General features: G+C 40.5%; 1 protein-coding gene across 5 annotated transcripts in view; it reads left to right on the forward strand.

The window, feature by feature from the left end:
* Nucleotides 1–26,383, forward strand: part of LOC134211728 (transmembrane ascorbate-dependent reductase CYB561) — an 82,321-nt gene continuing 55,938 nt past the window's right edge. The window contains exons 1-2 of one of the 5 annotated variants that reach the window (XM_062688893.1): nt 1–77; nt 9,711–10,030. In XM_062688893.1, coding sequence (XP_062544877.1) covers nt 9,915–10,030 — 116 coding nt within the window. In that variant the 5' untranslated portion in view covers nt 1–77; nt 9,711–9,914. Of the gene's footprint in view, nt 78–8,813; nt 8,859–9,650; nt 10,031–17,154; nt 17,516–26,383 lie in introns of those variants that run through there. The other 4 variants (XM_062688896.1, XM_062688894.1, XM_062688892.1 and 1 more) reach the window with 4 other exon arrangements.

Genomic DNA, 26,383 nt, shown 5'->3' on the forward strand with positions numbered 1-26,383 from the left:
CGTCGAGGAAGCACAAGGATATAACAAGCATCAAGTGCACGAAAAGGGCTACACAGCATTACAAGTGCGCCTCGGAGGTAGTTAACAGCATAGTTTCTAGCTCCACATTGCACATTCGAAATTAATTGAACCCTTGCCCAGTGTGGTGCTAGTTAACTATTGATGATGTGGTTGATCGGATATCACATCTGTGCGTGTTTTTGTGAAGTGATTGTCGATTAGAATCGAATCAAAGTCGTGTACTGTGCCGGACATTTACGACAGTAAAGGGCTGTGGGACTAGGTGACCCGCCCAAAGTGCATCCTTTCATGAGAGAAAAAACTGTGCTTTTTAAATTTCTTGATAAATTTCTACTTCAAGATGATTAGACCAATCAATTTTGTGAATTTCCGAGTTGTAATGCATTTTATGCTTCTCATACAATAGAAAAGTGTCTTTTCGGGGAATTTTTCTTTGAATCGGGAAAAACGCGCCATACATTTCATCTACATTTCTTTTCTTTTGGTCAAGGCAAAGCGTTTTTCAATGAATTTTCACGAGAGAGTCAGGATCGGGATGCTGTCGAGATGCTGCATGTTAACTCTCTCAAGAGCAAGTAGCACGCTTAGCAATTGTTACACATTGTCCGTATTATTACTACATAGAGTCGAATTTGGATTCTTTTTATTTCGCACTTTCCGTGGGCCAGTGCAATACTGTGGAGTAAATAGTAACAGGACAAGTCCAAGCTGAGTAAAATAATGATGAAGTGAATTTATGTTTTAGATCAGCATTCATGATGTGCGATAATTATTAAGCGTCGATTTGCCCCATCCTATATTATTTCTGAACTATGAATGAGCCCAGATTGTGTGTGGTTCTGAAGGTTCTGCGAAACATGTTTGAATAATTGTGTCATGAGTATAGGGGGAATGATGGACAGATATGTCATATCATTTGTAGAGGGCTCTCTTAGGTCTAATGCGCTCAAAGTAGGGTAAAAAATGCATTGTTCATATATACATATATTAATTGAATATAGCGGCCTATTTTCAGTCGCCAGTTTTCCTATATATTTAATATGTTTGTAATTACATTTCACATTATTAGTATGAATTTAAAAAATCAAACAAATTTAAATTCACATTTTAATAAATACGAGCGATAATTCATATGTTTATAGATATTTCAAACTGTAGACTGCAACGCTGGGTAGACACCTTTAAGTGGTATGTTACGGGGTAAGATCTACCACGGTTACATTGCCAGCTGCAGGCAAATCATGAACCAACGAATACCTTCCTCATTATCCAACTCCGTGGTACTTATGAGGGTGTCGCTAAGTCGGTGGCCTCTCGTTAAGTAAGTACTACGTCAACACTTCCTTCCTCTCCCTAGTTACGGTGAAGATGGGCGTGGCCAGGAGTAGTAATCCTCATGCTTTAGTAATTTTTGTTTAAGACTGGAATCAAGGACTACTCCCCTTCTTGATTTCTGATAGCATTCTAGATGAGGATCTCAAAAGTAAAACACGAGTGTCACTAGTGTCCAATCTACGAATAACACCGTAACAATGCTAATGCTAATGCTAAATGAATAATGATTGGTATTCTCAGCCAGTTTCAATTTATGCAGCAATGCATCACAGGGTAGTAAATACGTCTGCCCGGAATTCGCGATTTTTTGTGAACTTCACCGTGTTGGTGCAGCATACCTGGAAATTAAACAAATATGTTCTAAAAAGCATTAGTTATTCGTTTTTAATTAAATTGGCTTCGGAGTTTTTAAAAAGACTTTTCAAAATATTTCTATGTTTTCCTGTGCACTTTTTTTCAAGTATAATTAAATAAATGGATAGTACTAACTCGTCTTATGGCGAGTGAAGATATTCCACTAAAAAGCTCAAAATAATTTGCATCATCAAATATTTATATTAAACACTTTTAAATGTTCCATTATATCAAAAAGAGCAACTTCAGTCGAATATACTTCAGATCAGAACAGCTCACTTATATACAAAATATCTTGACAAGAATTGATTGTGTAATTACTCAGTTGAATTGTTGTCCACTTCCAGCATAAAGTAAACCGACAGAAATTTGTATGTCAAAAGACATTATTATTATTATTTATTCAGACTAAGGCCGAAGTGGCCTGTGCGGTTTCTTCTCCATTCGACTCGGTCCATGGCTACACGTCGCCAACCACGCAGTCTACGGAGGGTCCGCAAGTCATCTTCCACCTGATCGATCCACCTTGCCTGCTGCGCACCTCGCCTTCTTGTGCCCGTCGGATCGTTGTCGAGAACCATTTTCACCGGGTTACTGTCCGACATTCTGGCTACGTGCCCGGCCCACCGCAGTCGTCCGATTTCCGCGGTGTGAACGATGGATGGTTCTCCCAACAGCTAATGCAACTCGTGGTTCATTCGCCTCCTCCACGTACCGTCCGCCATCTGCACACCACCATAGATGGTACGCAGCACTTTCCTTTCGAAAACTCCAAGTGCGCGTTGGTCCTCCACGGGCATCGTCCAGGTCTCGTGTCCGTAGAGGACTACCGGTCTACTGAGCGTTTTGTAGATTTTCAGTTTGGTACGGCGGCGAACTCTATTAGATCGGAGCGTCTTGTGGAGTCAAAAGTACGTACGATTTCCAGCCACTATGCGTCTCCGAATTTCTCTGCTGGTGTCATTTTCGGCAGTCACCAGTGAGCCCAAATTCTTCTACCACCTCGATTTCGTCACCACTGATGCAAACTCGCGGTGGGTGGCTCACATTGTCGTCTCTTGAACCTCTTCCTATCATGTACTTTGTCTTCGACGTGTTGATGACTAGTCCGATCCGCTTAGCTTCCCTCTTCAGTCTGATGTAGGCTTCCTCCATCTTCTCAAAGTTACGTGCCATAATATCTATGTCGTCGGCGAAGTCAAATAGCTGGACGGACTTATTGAAAATTGTACCACTCGTGTTAATCCCTGCTCTTCGTATTACCCCTTCCAAAGCGATGTTGAATAGCAGGCACGAAAGACCATCACCTTGCCGTAACCCTCTGCGGGTTTCGAAGGGACTCGAGAATGCCCCTGAAACTCGAACTACGCACATCACCCGATCCATCGTCGCTTTGATCAACCGTGTCAGTTTATCCGGAAAACCGTGTTCGTGTATTAGCTGCCATAGCTGGTCCCGATCGCTTGTATCATATGCGGCTTTGAAGTCGATGAATAGATGATGTGTGGGCACGTTGTATTCGCGGCATTTCTGCAGTACTTGGCGAATGGCGAACATCTGGTCCGTGGTGGAGCGTTCGCCCATAAAACTGGCCTGGTACTGTCCCACGAACTCACTTGCAGTTGGTGCTAGTTCGACGGCATAAAATTTGGGAGAGTACCTTGTAGGCGGCGTTCAGCAATGTGATTGCGCGGTAATTGCTACAATCCAGCTTATCGCCCTTTTTGTAGATGGGACACACGACACCTTCCATCCACTCCTGCGGCAGAACCTCATCCTCCCAAACCTTGGTAATCACCCAGTGCAGCGCTCTAGCCAGTGCTTCACCACCGTGTTTAAACAGCTCTCCTGGTAGTTGGTCAACTCCAGGGGCTTTGTTGTTTTTCAGCCGGCCGATCTCCTCCTGGATTTCCTGGAGATTCGGAGCCGGAAGTCGCATGTCCTGCGCGCGTGCTCCTAGGTTCATTACCATACCGCCACCGTTGTCTGCCATATCGCCATTCAGGTGCTCTTCGTAGTGCTGCCGCCACCTTTGGATCACCCCACGCTCGTTCGTAAGAAGGTTCCCGTTTATGTCCTTACACATATCGGGCTGTGGCACGTGGCCCTTACGTGAACGGTTCAACTTCTCATAGAACTTTCGTGCGTTATTAGCGCGGTACAGTTCCTCCGTCTCTTCACGGTCTCGATCTTCCTGCTGGCGCTTTTTCCTCCGGAAAATCGAGTTTTGTCTGTTCCGCGCCCGTTTGTATCGTGCCTCGTTCGCCCTCGTGCGGTGTTGCAGCAATCTCGCCCATGCTGCATTCTTCTCCTCAACTAACTGCTCACATTCGCCGTCATACCAGTCGTTTCTCTGATCCGGAGCCACCTTGCCTAGTGCAGCGGTTGCGGTGCTTCCAATGGCGGATCGAATATCTCTCCAGCCATCTTCAAGAAATGCTGCGCCTAGCTGCTCTTCCGTTGGGAGTGCCACTTCCAGCTGCTGCGCGTAGTCTTGGGCTAGTCTACTGTCTTGTAGCCGCCCAATGTTAAGCCGCGGCGGACGACTTCGACGCGTGTTGATCACCGTCGAGAGTTTTGAGCGCAGACATACTGCGACGAGGTAGTGGTCGGATTCAATATTCGCACTGCGGAAAGTGCGTACGTTCGTGATGTAGGAGAAGAATTTACCGTCGATTAGAACGTGGTCGATTTGGTTTTCCGTTACTTGATTATGTGATTTCCATGTGGCCTTGTGGATATTCTTGCGGGGGAAGAAAGTGCTTCGGACTACCATTCCGCGGGAGGCTGCAAAGTTTATGCATCGTTGGCCGTTGTCGTTCGATACGGTATGCAGACTATCCGGTCCGATGACCGGTCTATACATTTCCTCCCTTCCTACCTGAGCGTTCATGTCACCGATGACGATTTTGACGTCCCGCAGTGGGCATCCATCGTATGTCTGCTCCAGCTGCGCATAGAACGCTTCTTTCTCGTCGTCGGATCTCTTTCGTGTGGGCAGTGCACGTTGATGATGCTATAGTTGAAGAAACGGCCTTTTATCCTCAGCTTGCTCATCCTTGCGTTGATTGGCTGCCACCCAATCACGCGTTGGCGCATCTTTCCCAGCACTATGAAGCCGGTTCCCAGCTCGTTGGTGGTGCCACAGCTTTGGTAGAAGGTAGCCGCTCGATGCCCGCTTTTCCACACTTTCTGTCCTGTCCAGCAGATTTCCTGCAGCGCTACGACATCGAAGTTGCGGGGATGTAATTCATCGTAGATTATCCTGTCGCAACCTGCGAAGCCTTGCATACAAGTTGGAAAAAACTGATTCGGATAGGCGGCCCCCACCGAGGGGTTGTTCTCGCTCATTTAATGTCGGAGACCTTATTTTTTTCGCACAGCTGTGTAAAACCTGTAAAACAAGTTGAAATGCATCAACAGAACCGGTCTCCCACAACTTACAATATTCTGGAAGGGGTCACCAAGCCCTTGAACATATTCCCTGCTGCCCCCATTTTAATACAATCATTGTTTAATACAATTCATAATACAATTCCACAAATTTGTTCTACAGTCTTTTTTTATACAGATTACATTTTTTTTGTATTAAAAACATGCAGAGGCTTTATATGCCCAGATTTCAAACAGAATTGTAAAATTTAGTTTTTTGGGTGTTACCACTTTAGGCCGATACAAATGTTTAAAAAAATATGTCTCCCGACCTCAGATTTGTTTTGCCAAAAACAGAAATTTGAGTTTTTTTTTATTTTTTGCTTTTCTCGTATACTAAGTACACGTAATGGCTGTATGATCACCCGAAAACCAAACTTTTGATAGAAGGATCGGAGGACCCATAGTGTTATATACCAATCGACTCAGCTCGACGACAACACTCATATTGTTTAGCATTTTTTTCGCGGGACCATTTTTTTTGCAAAGGTACCAACACCGCAAAGTGGATTAATATGTACAATCAAAGTTAATTGCCCATATTCCGGATATTAGCCACCTGGAGTGGAAATTAATTATTATGTCTGAAAATCGATTTGTGCAATTGCGAAAGATGTCCTTCGTAGCTTAGTAGAGAAAGCACCTGTCTAGCGTACTGGTTTCGTGGGATTTAACCCTACTGAATGAATGGTTACCCTCCAATACATTTTTTCGAACTAAATCTTTCACATGCTGTGTAATTGCACAAATCGAGTTTCAGACAGGAATAATATGGGTTTTTCATTTTAATATTTATTTGTTAATATCATCCCCCCCTCCCTCGACCTCTTGGAGACCAGTAGGGGAAGATCCATGAATTCTTCTTCTTATTGGCATTACATCCTCACACTGGGACAGAGCCGCCTCGCAGCTTAGTGTTCATTTAGCACTTCCACAGTTATTAACTGCGAGGTTTCTAAGCCAGGTTACCATTTTTGCATTCGTATATCATGAGACTAGCACGATGATACTTTTATGCCCAGGGAAGTCGAGACAATTTTAAATCCGAAAATTGCCTAGACCGGCACCGGGAATCGAACCCAGCCACCCTCAGCATGGTCTTGCTTTGTAGCCGCGCGTCTTACCGCACGGCTAAGGAGGGCCCCAAAGATCCATGAATTACGTAACATAAAAATTGGCCATTTTCAAACCTCCCTCCCCCCTATGTCACACTTTTTGTATGAATCATCGAAAATTTTTGTATGGATTGTCACACTTTGGTGAACCTCCCTCCCCCCTCTGAGCGTTACGTAATTTATGGATGCTCCCTAGGACATAGTTTTTATTTAATATTTGTAATGGCCTTCTCAAAAACACGAAAATTATAAAAAATCTCAAATATGCCTCATGGTTGCGAACATATTTTTAATCATTCCCAACCAACCAGCAGTCGTGATTGAATGTAGAAGTAAACGTTGATGAGGCGAAATATGGCGATTCTTTTGTTTGAGACATTTTTTCAAAGTTTTTACTGTTGGAGGAACATTTTTCACCACTCTTTTCAGAATCACGGCAGATAATCGAAAATCATGCCTTTTTTGCTTAAAATCTTTAAATCACCAATGATTTCTACTTGAAATTAATTATTCAAATGTGCTTCGCTTGATAATCCACATTGTCTTTTTAGATATGTTATTTTCGATTTGCATTCAAATGAGGTTCCAATGGTTGAATGTATCTAGGCGGGACTAAAGATAACGTAGCTCTTGTAAATATAAATGAGATATGTACTCATTCTCAAGCACAAATATGTACAGGGTATCTGCACATTATCCGTACAACAAGACAAGTTTATAATTATGTTATGGAACAATTTAAAAAACCAGGTTGCATAGGTTTGCATGAACTAAACATGTTTTGTTTACATATGGATTTATTAGTCATTCTTTAAAACGAAAAAAAAATCATTGCATTCAAGCAAGAATGAAGAACACGTAAAAATCATGCAACGGCGATGTACATCGCGATTCGAATCATGAGAGATTCGTATCGCCGCACTGAAAAGTATTTCAGTCCAAATCCAGGCCAAAAGTCAAAAACAATATTTGTAGATATTTTCATATTATTTTTCGTTTCCGAACTCTCAAATAGTAATACTAATTTGCGATGGGATTTTTGGATCAATATTGATTACTTGTAAATAATGCTGACTGCCAAAACTTCACCATAATTTACATGTTAAATAGTTATATCGCAATCGTCCATGAAAAAAATGTTCATGTTTTATCGTGTTTTTTTTTGGATTTTTAAAGATTTTTAAGATGGAAATCAATATAGGTAACAATAATGAAGGTATGTAAAACGTTTTAAAGCATTATTCGATCTGAAATTGTTTTTAGGTGACCCATAATGATGATATTAATTGCTAGCTTTTTCCTACCTTTTTTACAATAACATGTTTTACAAAATTAAACTTTTGATCAGGTTCCAAACCCGATTCAGCATCAAAATTGTCAACGTTGGAAAGTTTGGAGTTTCCTTAATAAGCTCCATGAAAAACATTTCACGCATCCTCACGCAATTGTAACTTGTTTTTATTTGAATATATGAATGTGAAGCTTGCTAATACAAGCTAGGTCGAAAAATTAAATATGATTTTAAGCGACAAAGCTCACATAAATGGTTCGATTCAAAAGAATCGAAAGACTTTGATGAAAACGCCGGTCCATAAAAAGCATACGCATTTTTTGGATGTAAAAGGTCGTTAAGAAATAAAGCGGTTGGAGTGCAACGTATTTATTTGATCTGCTCCATTGATTGTAATATCAATACATTATCCAGGGAGTTTAACCTTATCCGATGGCAAATTTATATAGTCGAAGTGAACAAACGAAGCACATCTTTTCGGAAAACTTAGTAAGTAATAATTAAAGAATGAAGATTAACATAAGAATCATATTCATTGGCAGAGTCAGAGAAGGACACCACTCGTCGCACACCACTACAGCACGCTGTAGTTCTCAAAGACAGCGTTCTCACGCCAAGTGGTGCTCTATCAAATAACAATAACTGGCCAGTGGTCATACTCCACTAATAGATTAATACAAAGAGCACAAGGGGCCCTCCTTAGCCGTGCGGTAAGACGCGCGGCTACAAAGCAAGACCATGCTGAGGGTGGCTGGATTCGATTCCCGGTGCCGGTCTAGGCAATTTTCGGATTGGAAATTGTCTCGACTTCCCTGGGCATAAAAGTATCATCGTGCTAGCCTCATGATATACGAATGCAAAAATGGTAACTTGGCTTAGAAACCTCGCAGTTAATAACTGTGGAAGTGCAGAATGAAAACTTAGCTGCGAGGCGGCTCTGTCCCAGTGTGGGAATGTAATGCCAGTAAGAAGAACAAAGAGCACAAAAACAAAAAATACGCTTTGCTGTTTATTTTATTGAATACACTAGCTCTATGTACCCGACCTTGCTCGGAGTTGCCAGTTTGATTCGCAGTTTTTGCACAATCGGACATCGAATAAACCAATTGGTCAACAGGATAATTGTGGTTTCTTATTGATACTACATCATTTGATTAAAAGAAAGCAGATTTCATTTGAAAACATTGACTGATTTTGAAAAAGGGATAAATCTCCTTATTCCAGACAAACCTCTATTTTTAAAGAAAGGATCACATTCCCCATCTAGAAGGAAACACATTAATCGAATGGAAATGGAAATCGGCCAAGAGGTACAGAAGTTACACTGAGTTGATCAATAACTGAACAATACTCCTCTCCACACAACCTACCTCTTTTCCAAAGAGCATTCCTAACACCCCTATAGTCGTATTCTTAAGATAAAGAATGTGTATTCCAAATTTGGTTGAAATCGGCCAAGGGGTTCAGAAGTTATGCAGGAACATACACACAAACATACAAACTTTGATCATATCAGAGCATTAGTGATTAATCATAGATTTAATGATGATAATGGTTTATTTAATCAATATTCATTAATCATATCATAATCATAGAATTTTACATTGTAATCAATAATCATTAATCATATTCATAATTGTTTGAGTTTATTCGTTAATCATCAATTTTAATCATTGCATACCTCGCTTTTATTCATTAATCGTTAATCACAGTCATAAAATTTTTATACCTTTTAATAATCAATCATACCAATCATACCAAGTTACTTGATTATTGATCACTATGCAAATCATTCAATTTGATCATTCATAATCATTAATCATAGCGATTGTTAATCATTAATCATACACATAGTGTGTCAACATTTAATCACGATCGGTAATCGCTAATCATCGTTTTTTTCTCTTCATTATTCATAATCGTTAATTATTGTCAAAAATAAATTTAATAGTTAATCATTATCAGTCATCATTGTCAAAAATGAATAAATCATGAATCATAATCTTTAATCATAGAGTTGAATGATTTAATCATAACAAATTCAATCATTCGTTGGAAGCTTTATTCATTAACGTCCATTATTGTCTGTTTTTGCTACGTAGAAGCAAAATATAAAAACAGTACGGATAATTTGCGGACACCCTGTATACTTGATTTCAAAGATATCATCACTGACTGGACGATAGAACACAAGAAAAATAAGGTTCATTTTCAACACACGATTCGAACGCGAAACAGCAAGAGAAGATACTAGTGAAAATCCGGAAGTCCTTACAAATATAGAACTGAACTAAGTAGACAAGACACTAAAGTTGTTCGGTGCATAATCAGTGTAGAGTGCAACAGGCTTCAAAATAAAGCTCAAAATGGATGGTGCCACAGTGAGCCCAATGCCAGAGGCTCCGCTAGCGATGATGGAGATTGAGAAAACTCCCCCAAGAAGTCCCAATCATCATGACATGCCACCGCCACCGGATGAAAAGTAAGTATTATTAATTCAATCAAAGTTAATTGCCTATATTCTGCGTATTGACAACTTAGACATTAATTACAATGTTTGAAAACTCAATGTGTATATACACTGCCAACATGTGAAAGAATTAATTCGAAAAATGTCTTCTTCTTCTTCTTCTTCTATGGCTCTACATTCCAACTGGAACTTGGCCTGCTTTTCAACTTAATATTCTATTAGCATTTCCTCAGTTTTCAATTACCAGTAATGCTGGGTAGACACATTTACGTGGTGTGTTACGGGGTAAGATCTATCACGGTTACATTGCCAGCTACAGGCAAATCCTGACCCAACGAATACCTTCCTCATTATCCAACTCCGTGGTACTTATGAGGGTGTCGCTAAGTCGGTGGCCTCTCGTTTAGTAAGTACTACATCAACACTTCCTTCCTCTTCCTAGTTACGATGAAGATGAGCGTGGCCAGGAGTAGTAATCCTCATGCTTTTGTTATTTTTGTTTAAGACTGGAATCAATGACCACTCCCCTTCTGGATTTCTGATAGTATTCTAGATAAGGATCTCAAAAGTAAAACATGAGTATCACTAGTGTCCAATCTACGAATTACACCGTAACAATGCTTATACTAATGCTATTAGCATTTCCTCAGTTATCAATTGAAAGCTTTTCTATGCCCACCATTGCATGAGTATATTGTGTGACAAGTACAATGGATACGCTATGCCCAGGGTGTCGAGAATGTTTCCAACCCGAAAACATCCTAGACCGAACCGAGAACCGAACTCGCCATCTCCGGATTAATGATCCTAAGCCTTTGCTCGCAAGGCTACTGGAGACCCAATGTAATGTATTGAATGTTATTTGCATTCGAAAGGGTTTGAACACACGACCCTTATTAATGATGGTCGTGGGTTCAAACTCCACTTTCTTCAATGCACTTTTCGAATTCTTCTTCTTCTTATTGGCATTACATCCCCACACTGGGACAGAGCCGCCTCGCAGCTTAGTGTTCATTAAGCACTTCCACAGTTATTAACCGCGAGGTTTCTAAGCCAGGTTACCATTTTTGCATTCGTATATCATGAGGCTAGCACGATGATACTTTTATGCCCAGGGAAGTCGAGACAATTTCCAATCCGAAAATTGCCTAGACCGGCACCGGGAATCGAACCCAGCCACCCTCAGCATTTGTCTTGCTTTGTAGCCGCGCGTCTTACCACACGGCTAAGGAGGACTTTTCGAATTAAATCTTTCACATACTAGGCATATGGGGTGTTGAAGTATTAATAATTTTAGGTTGATACATAATAAATGTAATATGTTCAGTCTATTTCCTCATATCTAACACATACTTTATCCGTCATCAATCTAGAATGCTGGTGAGAAAGAATTCAAGAACTAATGCCTTAAACAAATTTGCTTTCAGTTAAGTTTTACCACTTTTCAACGTCGGCATGTACTGTATGTTGATGTCAGACTATGAAAAATATCAGTTCACAAAAAGCATTTGGATATTACCCCCCTCCTCATGTGGTATAACGTGGTCATTTGCTGACCCCTCCTCCCACCATGACCACGTGGTTTTGCTCTGATACTGAATGTTCAAGCACCTTATGCTCGCATATTAATAACAGCCCGTATATTAATCACAACCTTCGATAAACCAAATTGAAAGTCGATTAAATTACAATAGGTATATATTACACATCGAATATACACAATGATGAATAGAAAACATTCTTCATGGAGTATTATTGGAAATTTTATTTACGTAATGTATCACTTCACAAGACTCAAATTAATAAAACCAAAATTTAAAAAACACATTTATTTTCATACTCCTACGTACGAGATACATCTGTTTTCACTACATTGTTTTCCACTCAATTTCTAGATAAAACATATTTATACTTTTGAATTTCACCTTACAACATCTATAAGTACATCACGTTTTCACTACAAATATGATAATATTTAGAAAAGCAGCGTAATTTCCTATAGTTTGATAAAAGTGTTATTTTAAGAACTTCTCAAATATCCTTGTCCGTATTCAAAACTGTTTACATCAGTGGTTCTCAAACTTTACGACCCACCTAGCATAATCCCACTTTGCTTGCGACCCACCAGGTACCAAATGCAATGAATTTTAGAGATTGTATAAAAACAATTTCGCGTTGGATTTAACAAATCATAATAAATAGTTTTATACCCCTTCATTGTGTTTGCCAAAACCTCATCATTTTTTATTCTATTTGAATTGGATTTGGATTGGATTTGAATTGACTTTGGATTGGATTTGGGTTTTTGGGTTAGTTGGATTGTATTGGACTTGGACAAAATACCCGTGATCAATATACCATTTCGATAATCTCTTGTATACTCGTACAGCTGAAAATATGCTCTTTTGGGGAAAAATATGCTCTTTTGCGGGAGAATGGGACTACCCACAAAAGGAGTAATATTATTATGATAAAATGCATAAGTTTTATACATTTTCCTGTTTTCGTGCATAAAAGTTAATCATTTGTGAATAAAAGATAGTCATAATTATGCATAATATTTATTCCTTTTAGTGTGTAGTCCCATTCTCCCACGAAAGAGCGTACTTTGAAGTCACAATTGACATACATACTTCCGAGAATGTCTGCCGAATTTTTCGAAGTGTTTTTCACAGAAATGTTTGCATGAATGCCTAAGATTTTCCTCAGTTTTTTAATTAATTTATTTGAATTTATAAAAAATAATACCGCAAAATAATACTGCAAAAATTTACAGAAATTTTTTTGTTAGCATGACTCAAAAAAAAATCTAGTGGAATTCTTTCAGGAATTTGCCCACAAATGATAAATTTATAGAAAGAATTTCCGTAGAAAGTTTTGGAGTCATTTCTGCAGTAGTTTCAAAAACGTTTGGGTTTTTGCAGAAATTTGCAGAAGAATTTTCACGAGATTTCCCGTAGTATTTACCGCAGGGACGTCCGAAAAAAATCCGCTGGAATTGCTGATGAATTCTCGTTTTTTTTTGGAGAAATAACCGTGGATTGTAGGATTTACCGCGTGAGCTCCTGGAGAATTAAAGGAGGACCAGAGGACCTTTTGTCCATTTTTTTTTCGCAAACGTTCCTATCCAAATTCCTGCTGAAATTTACGAAATTTTTCCTCAGAAACTTTCAAAGATTTCCGCTTTAATCTCAAGATTCTGGATTGCATTCAACAAATCTTTAGGAACTATGTTCGAATTTTTAGTACACATTTTTTCTTGAATACGAATTCAAATATTTAATGTTCATACAGAAGCTCTGCTCAAAAGCCGAAGTTTCATCGTCCTAATTTATTGTTCCATGAAAAATTATATATTCGACGTATTTTTCGTATTGTTGTCAAATTTATTAATAATCAATTATAATCAAGTTTGGCCCGAACATTTTTTGTATATTTGTGCATCTTGGGCCGAATTGAGTGCCTGTTTTGTCGTGTTTCTGCTTAGTGAGCAAACAGTTCGCGCGGGCCGATTTTGTTCGTTCTGTGCGGTCGATATAAAATACGACAAAACAGGCACTGATAGGTGTGCCTGTTTTGTCGTATTTCTGCCCAGTAAGCAGATAGTCTGCGGACCGATTTCAATTATTCTGTGCGGTCGAAATAAAAATCAATCAGTGCCTGTTTTGTAGTAAGCAGACAGTCCGCGTGGGCCGATTTTGTTTGTTCTGTGCGGTCGAAATAAAAATAAAAACCAATCAGTGCCTGTTTTGTCGTGTTTCTGCTCAGTAAGCAGATAGTCCGCGGACCGATTTTGATTGTTCTGTGCGGTCGAAATACAAATCAATCAGTGCCTGTTTTGTCGTGTTTCTGCTCAGTAAGCAGAAAGTTCGCGCGGTCGAGTGAGTAAACATTTGGTGCGCGATCGGACGTTTTTTAGGTAGGACGCTGAACATTCGTGAAATCCGCGTTTGTGGTTCTGTTTTTAACGTTCGGTGAATAAGTGTGCGATTGAACGTGTTTTGTATATAATGCGAAACATTTGTAAGATTCGGGTTACTTTGTTGTGCTTTGGACGGTTCGTAAGTAAATTAATGAATATATTTAAATAATTTTTCAGCATATACTGTTATTGACAAACACTCTATATTGTCGAATAGAGCTCCCTATTATTCACCTTACCCACTAACACAAATTTTCCTTCCCGAGACATCTATGAAGGTAGTATGGGTTCCCTGCATCTTCAATAGTAGATGTTGAACTAACATTCCTTCCCTTCCTTCCGTGATTGTAAGGACGTGGCCAGGTATACAACTGCTACTGTATAGGAAAAGGTACTAATCCCAAGCACCAATTTGCGACAATATACAGTAGTTTGCTCAATTGAGCATTGTATAGCCACCCATATAGTTTAGACCGCTTAGTTCCTAGTTCTTAGCCTCGGCCATTTAAAAGGGTTGTCATATTTATTTATGTGTGAAGTTGTAGTTCAGTTTCATATGAAAAAGAAGTAATATTTTGAAGAATGCTCTTGAAGAGAAAATGTTTGAGACGTATTTATCCAAATTTTATTTCTAAGTCGCGCGGATTTGGCTTGGATTGAATTTTATGCCGCGCGGAAAATATTTTAGTTGGCGCGGATTTAATTTTAATTGGCGCGGGAAATATTTCGGGATCTCCGTAACAACTCTGTACACTGAACTTTGAAATTCTCGTCTTCACGCGGACGCCTGTTTTGCTGTAAGTGGCCGAAATTGGGCAATGGCTACTCTCCATTTAATTCCACCAGTTAATTTTCGTTATCTTTGCAGATACGTATTTCGACCACAACTGTGTGGTCGTCTTCAGTGTCTTGTACTTGACTCGACTTGAAGAAAACAATCGCAACTTACACTATTTATACTACGCTAGGTACCTAATCTAATCTTATTTGCCTACTTTATTTACCTATACAGTAAATTACTTTATTGTTTAGGTAGAAACTTGAAGAGCCAAGAGCTGCCATTTCCCTGATCCTTATTCAACAGCGCTGTTTGTACCTGTCGGTGGATTTCCAAACTCTCAGCTACATCGAGTTTCCATGGGGAAGAGACATTTCTTAAGATTTTAATATTTGATGCCGTAATTGGGTGATTTTCCTTATACACATGCTCTGCTACCTTAGATCTAAATTCGTAATGTAATCCCTTATCGTTTTTAATTTAAAGTAATTTACCGTATAGGTAAATAAAGTAGGCAAATAAGATTAGATTAGGTACCTAGCGTAGTATAAATAGTGTAAGTTGCGATTGTTTTCTTCAAGTCGAGTCAAGTAAGACTGAAGACGACCACACAGTTGTGGTCGAAATACGTATCTGCAAAGATAACGAAAATTAACTGATGGAATTAAATGGACAGTACTTAATTCGTCTTAGACGGTTTAATACATTCCACTAAACGAGCTTAATATATTTTTCTGAATGGCTACTCGTTTTGCCTTCATCTTTCAGCGAAGTTTTACCGAAAGGCTATCATTTCACTCCGAAAACGAACTTTTTATAGAAGCCTCTGAGACCCATAGTGTCATATACCAATCGACTCAGCTCGACGAACTGAGCACAACTGAGTCTGCCTGTCCGTGTGTATGTGTGTATACAAAAAAAAACATTAGACAACTTTTCGTATAGTAATCCTTAACTTAATTTTCTCGAAACAAGTTTTATTCGACAGGGGACAAAGCCTTGTTGATCACTATTGAATTTGGTAACGATCGGTCATTGCGTTTAAAGGTAGAAAAATTGAAGAAAATTGTACAACAATCATATAAGCCCCTTATCAGGTTGGTGTCTTAACTAAATGAGAGAAAGGCACCACCAATGCTAGGTGGATTAATCTTGATTTTTTCTTCAAATTCCCATTTTAATTACCGGGTATTTTCTATCCATTTCCGCCCACATAACATTTGCTTCCATAATGATGCCATGCTGAATGATTGCTAGCATGTTCATTCTTTTATAGCGGCACAATCCCTAACGCTTCTGTGGTAGCATCTACTGTTATTGCATAAGAAACGTGAAGGTTCCGAATCAACAACATAATTAAGAAAAATATTTGGAGCTTTTTAGTGGAATGTCTTCACTTGTCATAAGACTAGTTTGTGGGACAGCGGTTATTTCCACCACTTGATTGTACCTTGACAGATACGTATTTCGACCTCAACAGTAAGGCCGTCTTCAGTGTCTCGTACGAGTCAAGTACTATTTGTAACCAACGGTTACAGAGTGCTGACATGTTCGTTAATCCATCAAATTTAATTGAAAAAAAAAATCAAATATCAGGGACAGCAAAAAAGGCGGTGTATTATCCAGATTATTTATCGTCTAACTTTATGGTACACCCACACATAAAATTGGTACTTGATCACACTAATCATGGGACACGATGCCTTTCATCACTCACCGTACTGCAGCATCTCATTGTTTGCTCTCGCTACTTAAATTAGCAACATCCTTATCTGATGTTCTGTTCGGACGCAGAGTTGCCTTCCTGATAAAAGATGGTGCCAGCGATGCGTGACTATAATAAATTCAATTGATAATGATACAGTCGGGTTATATTCAACTAAGCCTATGCATATTGCAAACATACAGCTGTTGAAATGATAAATATCCAGTATTCGTATTCAAAGTAGCATTCAGTATTAGTATTCGATAGATCTAGAATCCACTAGATTGTATGGTTAATTTAAATTATCATCATGAATGACAACAAATTCTTAAAGAAGCTTCAAAACTTCATCATAGTATACTGCAATTTTAGGTTATTAGATCAATCTTATTTCAATCATAAAGTGCAAATAAATCAAATGCATGTGATATGATATGGTGTGGCGAATAAGGAGAAGAAAACATCATTGAGTCCAATTCTGTCTCATTCAAGCTATAGACTCCTAGTAAGGCAAACTCTCTCTACTGCACGGTATAGTTGCAAGCTTCTTGAGAGACTTAGAGAGCGTGTAGGGTACTTTTCTGATATATCCACCATTCACAATCATATGCGTAAAGAAAGGTGGATAACACAAACTCAGCCGGTTCCGTTATAGTGGTGGTACATTTATTGCTAATTCTTCAACAGCTCATTTCAAACTAGAGAGAAGCGAGTCGTGATAAAACTTGAGAGATTGAAATTAGTCTTCGCGAGATGTTTGTCGAATTCAAAACGATACTCTGATCGAGCTCCGGAATCCGTTGTAGCTTACATCGTGTGGTGTTATGTTTTTCATCGATGTGTTTTTGAATCGCGCCAATTGAATGAAACATTCATGTGTATAGTTTATATTCTGAGTATTCAGTCATTACACTGCTACGTAGCCTAATTTTGATTATCCAATTGTGTCTTATTAGAACAAGGTGATTAAAGGTGATAAACAGAAGTGCAAACTAAAATCGATCCAATTTTTAATTGAATCGCATCTACGCTGGATTACCAAGAAGCTGCAAAAAATAGGCAGCGCAAAATGCCTAGAAACACAACAACAACGTAAGCATTAGTACTAACAACGAGAAGAATTTTAAATTATGGGTGCATACGAGTTATCTACGCCTTACATGCAAATTGATCCATTGTCATTGTTATATAAGATGCCTTTACTGAAACATTTGTCATCAACTTTTATTGCCAGGAAGCTAAGATACATCTGTGCGTACCGTAATGCGAAAAGTCATAGATTTTTCTCTGCGATGGTAAACATGATGAAAAGATAGTTATTTTGTTTTGAATAACGTTTTTTTTTTCAAGATGCTCTTGAAAACTTTCTAATAGCGCAAACTATGCTGGCTGTAAATGCGAGCACTCTATGTTATTCAGTATTGGCTGCTCAATCACATTAGCTTAACTGATCTTCACTGAACAATGGAATGTATATATGATATAAGATGCGCGTGCTCTATTGATTTGGAAGTAGATTTGAATAATCAGTATCAATCGGATGTTTTCAATACTCGCGTTAAATGTTGCCAACTCAGTGTTCCAGATGCACTTCAGCTTCAGTTGACTTATTTTTTAAATTATGGTACAAGTTGGGCCGAGGGACCTCAGTCTTTCACTCCTGGTGTATTTTGGGGTAATAAAATCGGATTTTTTTTTTAAATTCTGAATTCATTTTATACATGGACAGGGTTCTGCCAATCTGCACCAATCGTCAATGAAAAATTACCCAATTTTGCGCACAAAATAACGTTTTTCGGATCTAATTATTAACAAACTCAGTAATCAAGGATATTCTTCATCAAACAAATCAGTTTATGATTAAAAAATGCTATGTGTTCTTTTTACGAGCAAGACAATCAATAAGCCGCTTGATGCGGTTTAGTAGAACCCCGACCTAAGTGTAAGTACCCGTTATTTTTTTTGCCGAAAAGGCATACAAAATTCTTGATATATACTCGAAAATTATTCATAATAAATTACTAACAGTGATAGTTTTTTCATGAAACTCATTGTTGTTTGCGGTATTATTTACCAGAATAGAAAAAAAATACGGAATGACGAAATCGGGTCGGAAATGTGACAAAATGTAGACAAAAGCGGAGAGTGATAAAATCGGGTCAATTCTGTATCTAGGTTGCTTATTTTCCCAGACAACTCCAATGAAAACTTTTTTCCCAAACATCATCAACTTTGAAAATCATAACTCAAGAACGTGTAGCATCGCCGAAGAAACCAACTTTTCTAGTGAAAGCGCAAGTAAATTTTTCAGTTACCTGGGAAAATATGAACTGGTTTACATCAAAATTTTCTCGTGAAAAAAAAATCCTAAAAATATATTCAGAAGAGAATGGTTTTAGCTTTAGCTATGAATGCGCTAAATACCTATTTAAATATCGGCAAATCAGGAAATTATTTACAAATTCGGAACGATCAAAAACTATATCCTAAAAATTCCAGATACTTTAAAAAATGTATCATCTATTTTTTTATTTAATTTTTTACAATTTCGGCATTTGTCTACAATCACTTTTAGCTTGTCTAAGCACATTTGTAGTGGCGTTGTTGGACCTTCTCATTTTAGCCATAACGGTGCGATAAGCATTGTCCCATGGATTGGCGTCAGCTTCACGGCAAAATTCTTTGTAGCAGTTTGGCTTGCTCAACCTTATTTCCTTTTTGAAAGCGGCCCGGGCCTACCGGAGCGCCACCTTACGCTCCTCCCTGATGTCTTCGGTACGTGCCCTCTAAACGGGCGCGCGCGTGTGTTTGTGTGGAGGGGGGGGGGGGGGGTTTACAAGGAGCAATGCTTTATGCACCCAGCACACGCGTAGTAGTTGCCAACCTACCACATGGCAGTGTACTGGGACTCTCACCCACTAAACCCTTCTTGGGCTCCAACCCTAATTTCTCCCCGACACAGCTTTCCAGTATTACTTCTGGAGGATAGGCTGTACTTTATGTACTCATTCACACAGGCACTCACACCATTTGAGACTTACTTGGATGCTCATTCTAACACTCCTCTACCATGCCTCGAGGAATCAATAGCGGTTACTGACTGGGCCAACAGGTACTACGCTAAGATTACCTTAGCATGTGTAGTCTATGCACAAACTTCAGCTATGCCATGGGTTACCCGCTACGACACTCCTTCCTCAGCACAGCCCTATCACTCACAAGGGCTGCGAAATGGTGAGTTGACGTCTGGGAAGGAGCGACCTACACAGCTCTGGTCCTCACAAGTTCCAATCTCATGCTTCCACGGGTCTTCTGATGACAATCGACCACCAGCTAAGGGTTTTGTACTTAGCTGGTAGTGCAACCTAGGCACTGTTGTCCTTCTGACATCAGCTAGAGTGAGGGGTGCGACCAACGGACCATCGTCCTTAACCCCTAATCCCAAGGCGTTAAGCGACCCGTTCCGTGGGGATGCATGGCCAGGGAGGTGAAATAATGAGCTAGGCCTTTAACGGAGCCTGTGGGGTACCTGGGCACCCTCCACAGTAATTGTCCCTTACCGCGTCATGTTGGGCTCTGGCGTGGTGGACCTCTTCTTCCGAGCAACTCGTGGGAGCAAAATGGAAAACCAAGTCAATTCTTCAATTAGTGGTAGTAGTGTAGGCGACAACCGCTTCGCAAGAGGTGGGTTATTCAGGTCTTCGCCTAGGAGGTCAGAGGCAATAGTCGGCAGCTCGGCGCGCAGCGCCAGCGTGGGTCACTTAACCTTCTCCCCGGCTATGCCGGTAGTGGTTATGGACGGCCCATGGCTTGTGAGGGCGATGAATTGCAAACGCGATGGGATTTCGGCCTTCGAGGTGGCGACGGAACATCTGGACGCCATCATCGACTTTGCGTCATCGAAGCATGATATCAGTAAGGACCTCAAGGGGAGCTTGTTGAAACTTCGAAAGTCGATGTTGGACGCCAAGCTGGAGAGGGCGGTCGGGACGGCACAAGTGCAAACCCGTGAAATCTGTGGAGTCGAGGTCTACCCAGACTGAGGCCCAAGGATTCGCGGACTCGGGCAAGGTCGAATCGGGCATGTCGGGGGTGATTTCTCCAACGGAGCAGACACAAAAACGGGGGAGACAGTCTCCAGGGGATGAGCACCCTGGGGGCCGCTCCAAAACGCGGATGGTTACTACCCCGAACATGGGTAGTGAGGCTGGGTAGCTGAACCCCGGCCATATACCTCCAAAACCGGGGGAGGAAGGACCTAGAAAGGTCCGTCCACCCAGGAGAGACGGTAGTAAGGGGTTACGGCAGGCTGATAGCTCTCAGCCTCCCCAGACCAGGGAAATAGAGGAGGATGACGCCTCCTGGACCTTGGCCAAGAACAAGAGGAAACCGAAGACGTCAAGGGCCGAAAAGAAGCCACAGGCGAATGAGGGTGGCCAGAAGTCTATGGTATCGCTCCAGGGGCGATGCCCTAGTCATCAAGACGGACGAGGCTAAGTACTCGGACGTCTTGAAGGCGATCAGGAGTGACGTCAAGCTTGGTGAACTCGGCGCCGACGTACGTCGAATAAAACGTACCCGGATGGGCGAGATGATGCTCGAGCTGAAGCGGGGCGTCTCGCAAAAGGGCGTCGCCTACAAGAAGTTGGCGGAGGAAGTCCTAGACGAGACGGTCAAGGTGAAGGCACTCACGACGGAGGTGGATCTAAGACCTGGACGAGATCACCGAAGTCGAAGAGCTCGTCACGGCACTACGGCGACAGTGTGAAGTTGAGACGCTCACCGCAGCCGTTCGGCTACGGAAAGGTCCAGCAGGGACGCAGGTAGCAATGGTTCGGCTATCTGCAGCGGACACCTCCAAGGTAGTCAAGTTAGGGAGCGTCAGGGTGGGATGATCGGTGTGCCCTGTAGACATAAGGCACAATGCTGCACGAACCATCCCAATTGTTTGATTTGTTCCAGCAAAGCAGCAAAGCTTGTTGGAATATCAGGTAGTGTGCGACGCTTCGCTGTAGATCGAAGATGGATAAGAAGCGTGCGCCGGTTAGTTGTAGTTGCTCTGTGGTATAGATTAAGGAAGTTTGTTATGGATTATTGTATATACCTATTGTTGAATAAAGAGAACTGCAGCTGCTGGCAGAAGTATCAGTCAGTAGCCTGCCGTGGTGTAGACAGGGAACTCTAGTTGTTATTCTTTGTGAGGGGGTTTCCTTCTCTGGCCAACAGGTTATGGGCCCAGGAACGATTCCCGTTCTCCATCTTAGTGGGATGTTATCGCCGTCGACGTTATCGCAGTGGGATCATGGATCGGCCGCATAAGTCGCGTGGCGCAGTGGGATCATGGATCAGCCACGTAAGTCTTGGGTAACGCCGGACGGCATTCATCAGGAGGTTGGAACGTTCGGTAGGATGCTGACTGGTCAGCGTCCAGGAGGAGCGTCGGAACATTCAGGAGCTGGTCAACAGAGGGTGCTGTGCAAACGTCGGATAGAGGCCATTTGTACGAGCAACGGATTGGACCAGGAAGAATTGTTCGGCGAGGAGGAGCTCTGGACGAGAGGCTCGGTGTTAGAAGGAGCCAGGAGAGTTGCGAGGCGTGCACACTAAGGAGGAGTGTTGGAATATCAGGTAGTGTGCGACGCTTTGCTGTAGATCGAAGATGGATAAGAAGCGGGCGCCGGTTAGTTGTAGTTGCTCTTTGGTATAGATTAAGGAAGTTTGTTATGGATTATTGTATATACCTATTGTTGAATAAAGAGAACTGCAGCTGCTGGCAGAAGTATCAGTCAGTAGCCTGCCGTGGTGTAGACAGGGAACTCTAGTTGTTATTCTTTGTGAGGGGGTTCCCTTCTTATGGCCAACAAAGCTACCACATGGCAATGTACCGGAGTGTGGGACTCTCGCCCACTAAACCCTCCTTGGGATCCAACCCTGATATCCCCCAGGGGACAGCTTTCCAGCATTACTTCTGGAGGATAGGCTGTACCTAATGTACTCATTCACACAGGCACTCACACCATTTGAGACATACTTGGATGCTCACTCTAACATTCCACTACCATGCATCAAGGAGTCAATAGCGGTCACTACCTGGGCTTACAGATACTACGCTAAGACACTCCTACCTCAGCATGTGTAGTCTATTCACAAACCTCAGACACTTCTTTCTCAGCATAGGCCGATCACTCACTGTTCTGCCGAAGTAGACCACGCGGGGAACTTTCCTTGTACCACTTGTACCTCACTGTGGGTGTGTGGATTTAACCCACTACCACCCTGCCGCCGAAGCAGCTTCTCCTAATGTCATTGTTAGTTGCTCACCCTAACACTCCACTGGCATACCTCGAGGTGTCAATAGTGGTATGTAGGGACCAATCAAGGATACTAAGCTACGACACTCCTGCCTCACCATGCGCAGTCCACATGGAAACTTCTGCCGTGCTTCGAGGTGACGATAGCGGTGACACTCATGCCTCAACACAAGCAGACCACTCGCTCTCTGCTAAAGCCAAGGGCCCCGTACGCCTGTCACTGAAGCTTAGGACCGGTGTTAGGGCGCGATCGTTAATGCGAACATTTTTATATTCGGTTAGTTACTGCAAATAAATTATTTTTCAAGTTGCTATAAGCAAGCAGGTATCTCAATCATACCACATCGTTACATTGCTGCATGATTGAGTGGTTGGTGTTGATATAATACCGAAAACAAAAGTGTGCCTAAAAATTTTCCGCCATAACAAAAAAGTGGTAGAGAATTATCACTGTTGTTTACATTTTAGAACCAAATCCAGATGTCGCACATGTCGGGGTAGGGCTTCACTGCTCCGCCTTTCCCCCCTGGTTGAAGCAGCACACGCACTACTCTACCAGAGTAGGGACACTCCCTATGCCAATTGGCACTCCCTGGGCTCCTGTGCGCTTTGAGCGGCACACGGTCGCTTTGATATAGTTTGCTCTCTTTGTAGAGGTTTAACATTGCCCACTGCCAAACCCCACCACGTCCTAAGCAGGCCTCCTAACTAGCAGAGGCCGTGAGGAGTATAGACACTATAGGTTTCATAGACGAGCGCATGAACGGTTGGTTCATTTCAATTAAGTGTGTTTTTCCACTTTTTCACAGTGTACCACGTGAATTTGACGTCACACGCTCCGTTGCTTGGCAATCGTGACGTCATACTCGTTTGGCTACACTAACTGACAGTTCGTTTGGCTACACTCGCCTTCGCCTTGGTTCGTCTATGGAACCTATTCCTATAGTGTCTATAGTGAGGAGGGGTCGTAAAGCCCTTGGGCATAGGCCCTGCCTGCAGCCCCTGTGGATTCAACCCACTACCACCTTGCCGCCGAAGCAGCTTCTCCAAATGTCACTCGCACCATGTGAGTCTTATTTGGGTGCACACTCCAGTGGCTTTCCTCGAGATTTCAATAGTGGTATGTAGGGACTAGGGATCCTATAATGAGAGATATGCAAATACTTTTCCAGACGTTTTAGCAACGCTGTTACTTTTGTTAGCACACGCTTCCAGCACTTGCCGCAGCGCAAAGTGTTTAAGCTTGTATATGACTTTGCATTTGATAACAATGTGGAATATGTTTGTCTGTCCACTAACAATGTTTAAATAAGCATTGTCACTAAAATAAAAGTGCAATACAAATGAGCGACACATGATAAATAAACTAGATTACTTCTACTCGCGAAAGTAAAACAAATTGTTTATTCCATGAAACTTTTCATAAAATCTATTTCATAGCCATCTCAATACCCCTTTCGTATATCTCTCAATCATATTATTTAAATGTCCAGGAATAAAAAATAATAATAATATAAATAGCTATAATTTGTAAAAAAAATAGCTAAATTTGTAAATTAGCTATAATTTGAGGGGGCTAGAAGCAGAGGGGTGTAAGTGACATTTTGGACAAAATTGTGTTGACTACAGAAAAAAATGCTTTGGTTCTAGAGCTTTGCGGCAATATGTTAATATATTTTGTATGTTGTTCATAGAGAATGTGGAAGTTTACAGAGAATTCGTAATTTTATGAACTTCCATACAATTTGTATGTAACAAAAAAATATTGAAAAACTTTGCACCCATTTTTCTCAAAACTCACCCCATCATTTGTAATTAGCTATAATTTGTAATAAAATTAAAAATAGATTAACGAATTTTGGACGAAACAGCGTTTTAAGCACTTAATAGTATGAAAATTAATTAAACGTGGTCAAAACATGAACGAAACAATTTGCAATGTTCAAAAGAGTTGTAGAGCACACCAAAAGCTACTTTTCAGTGGCTGTTGTGATGATTTTCAGCGTTTATATATCTTGTTAGATTTTTTTTAATCTTGAAAATAGCCCAAAAACACTAAATCGACTTGAGCCACCTTGAAATTTCATCCAAATTTGCTGAAAATTTGACTAAAGGCTTATTTTATCATTGTGATTCTTGGCTGAGGGTTTAAGACAGACATGTCCCAACTCATACAATGCTAGGCAGTTTGGTTTGATTACATAGTTGCATGCTATAAATGAATCATTCAATAGAATGTCGTTCTATTCAGAAGTTTGTGTTTTTTATACCTACAAATTGAATTTTTGAGAAATTGCAGTTGCCATTTTTTTAGTTTTTCAGTAAACTATTTGGAACAAAATGGTATAAATTCTTTTGATTTCATCGACACATTCCAACACTCAACAATATATGGAATATTGTGTATCCGGAATAAATTTATACCGCTTTCTATACCGAAGTTGGATTTTTCTCCAGATACAGCCAACTTTCCCAACTTCGGAAGTAGTGCGCTGGATTCCCCTAAAGATGCGCTAAACAACGCATCCATTAGTTTGACAGATAAAACTTCGGAAGAAAGTTCGGTTCGGAAGTCCGGACTTCCGAATTCTAAGTTGGTGCTACGCTGACAATATGAAAATAAAGTCAAAGTCATGCGTACAGTGACGGAATGTTCACGCACAACAATACCAAAAGAAAACAATAAAAGTAAATAATCGGGCCACCGCGAAACTTCTCATAAAATACCTTATACTACTTTGGTTCTTGGTAAAACCAGGCTATTGACATCCTATTGTTTAGCCCATCGCCGGATCGTAGCCAGGATGTCCAGGGCTATAATTTTTTTTCATACTGCGTTTCAATAATGACAGCGGTCTATGTCCATTGATGATGATGACACCACGCTTGTTACCGGCTCGGGTAAAACACTTTGCGTTATGAAGGAAAATTGATGTTCGTACGACCGCGCATCACTCGAGAATGGACGATTAGTGTTGTTTATATTTGAGTTCTCCCGGAAATCAGGATTTTTTTTTCAGTATTTCAATTTTGTATTTTTTTGATTGCCCTGAAATTTTGAATATACCTACATCCTATGACCACAATGACCTACGCAAAAACACCTTGAACACTTTCAAAAAAAAGATAACTCTAAAACGGCTTAACCGATCGTTTTGATATTTTCGGCAAGTTTAAAGGTAATTAATGGGGCTTTGGAAATAAAACTTAAACATGTTTTATCTCAAAAACATTTTTTCGATATTTTTTTTGTTTTTTTGATATGTTGTAGCTTAAAAATAATTATATATTATATGTATTATTTTGCACTATGGGTCATAGTAGAGAAATGATAGACAAAAAAGTTATTTTTTTTTAAATAAGTTGGTTTTTAACAATGGATGAAATATTATTTTTACGTTTTCATCAATTCGATTTTATGTAAGTTCTACATTTTTTTCCAAGTGCAATTGTTTCTGAGATACAACATTTTACAGATAAAAAACACCTTTTTTATATCACGTCTTTTTTTAATGTTTTTCAAATTTTTTTAACATAGGATCAAATTTTACTGCAATCGTTGAAATTCATTGACTAAAATGTGAGTACATGAACATGAATTTGACATTTTTGGAAATTGTGACAGTTTTGGGCATTTTGACATTTTCGG

The sequence above is a fragment of the Armigeres subalbatus genome, chromosome 2 (genome assembly GCF_024139115.2).
Source record: "Armigeres subalbatus isolate Guangzhou_Male chromosome 2, GZ_Asu_2, whole genome shotgun sequence".
NCBI classification, from domain to species: Eukaryota; Metazoa; Arthropoda; class Insecta; order Diptera; family Culicidae; genus Armigeres; species Armigeres subalbatus.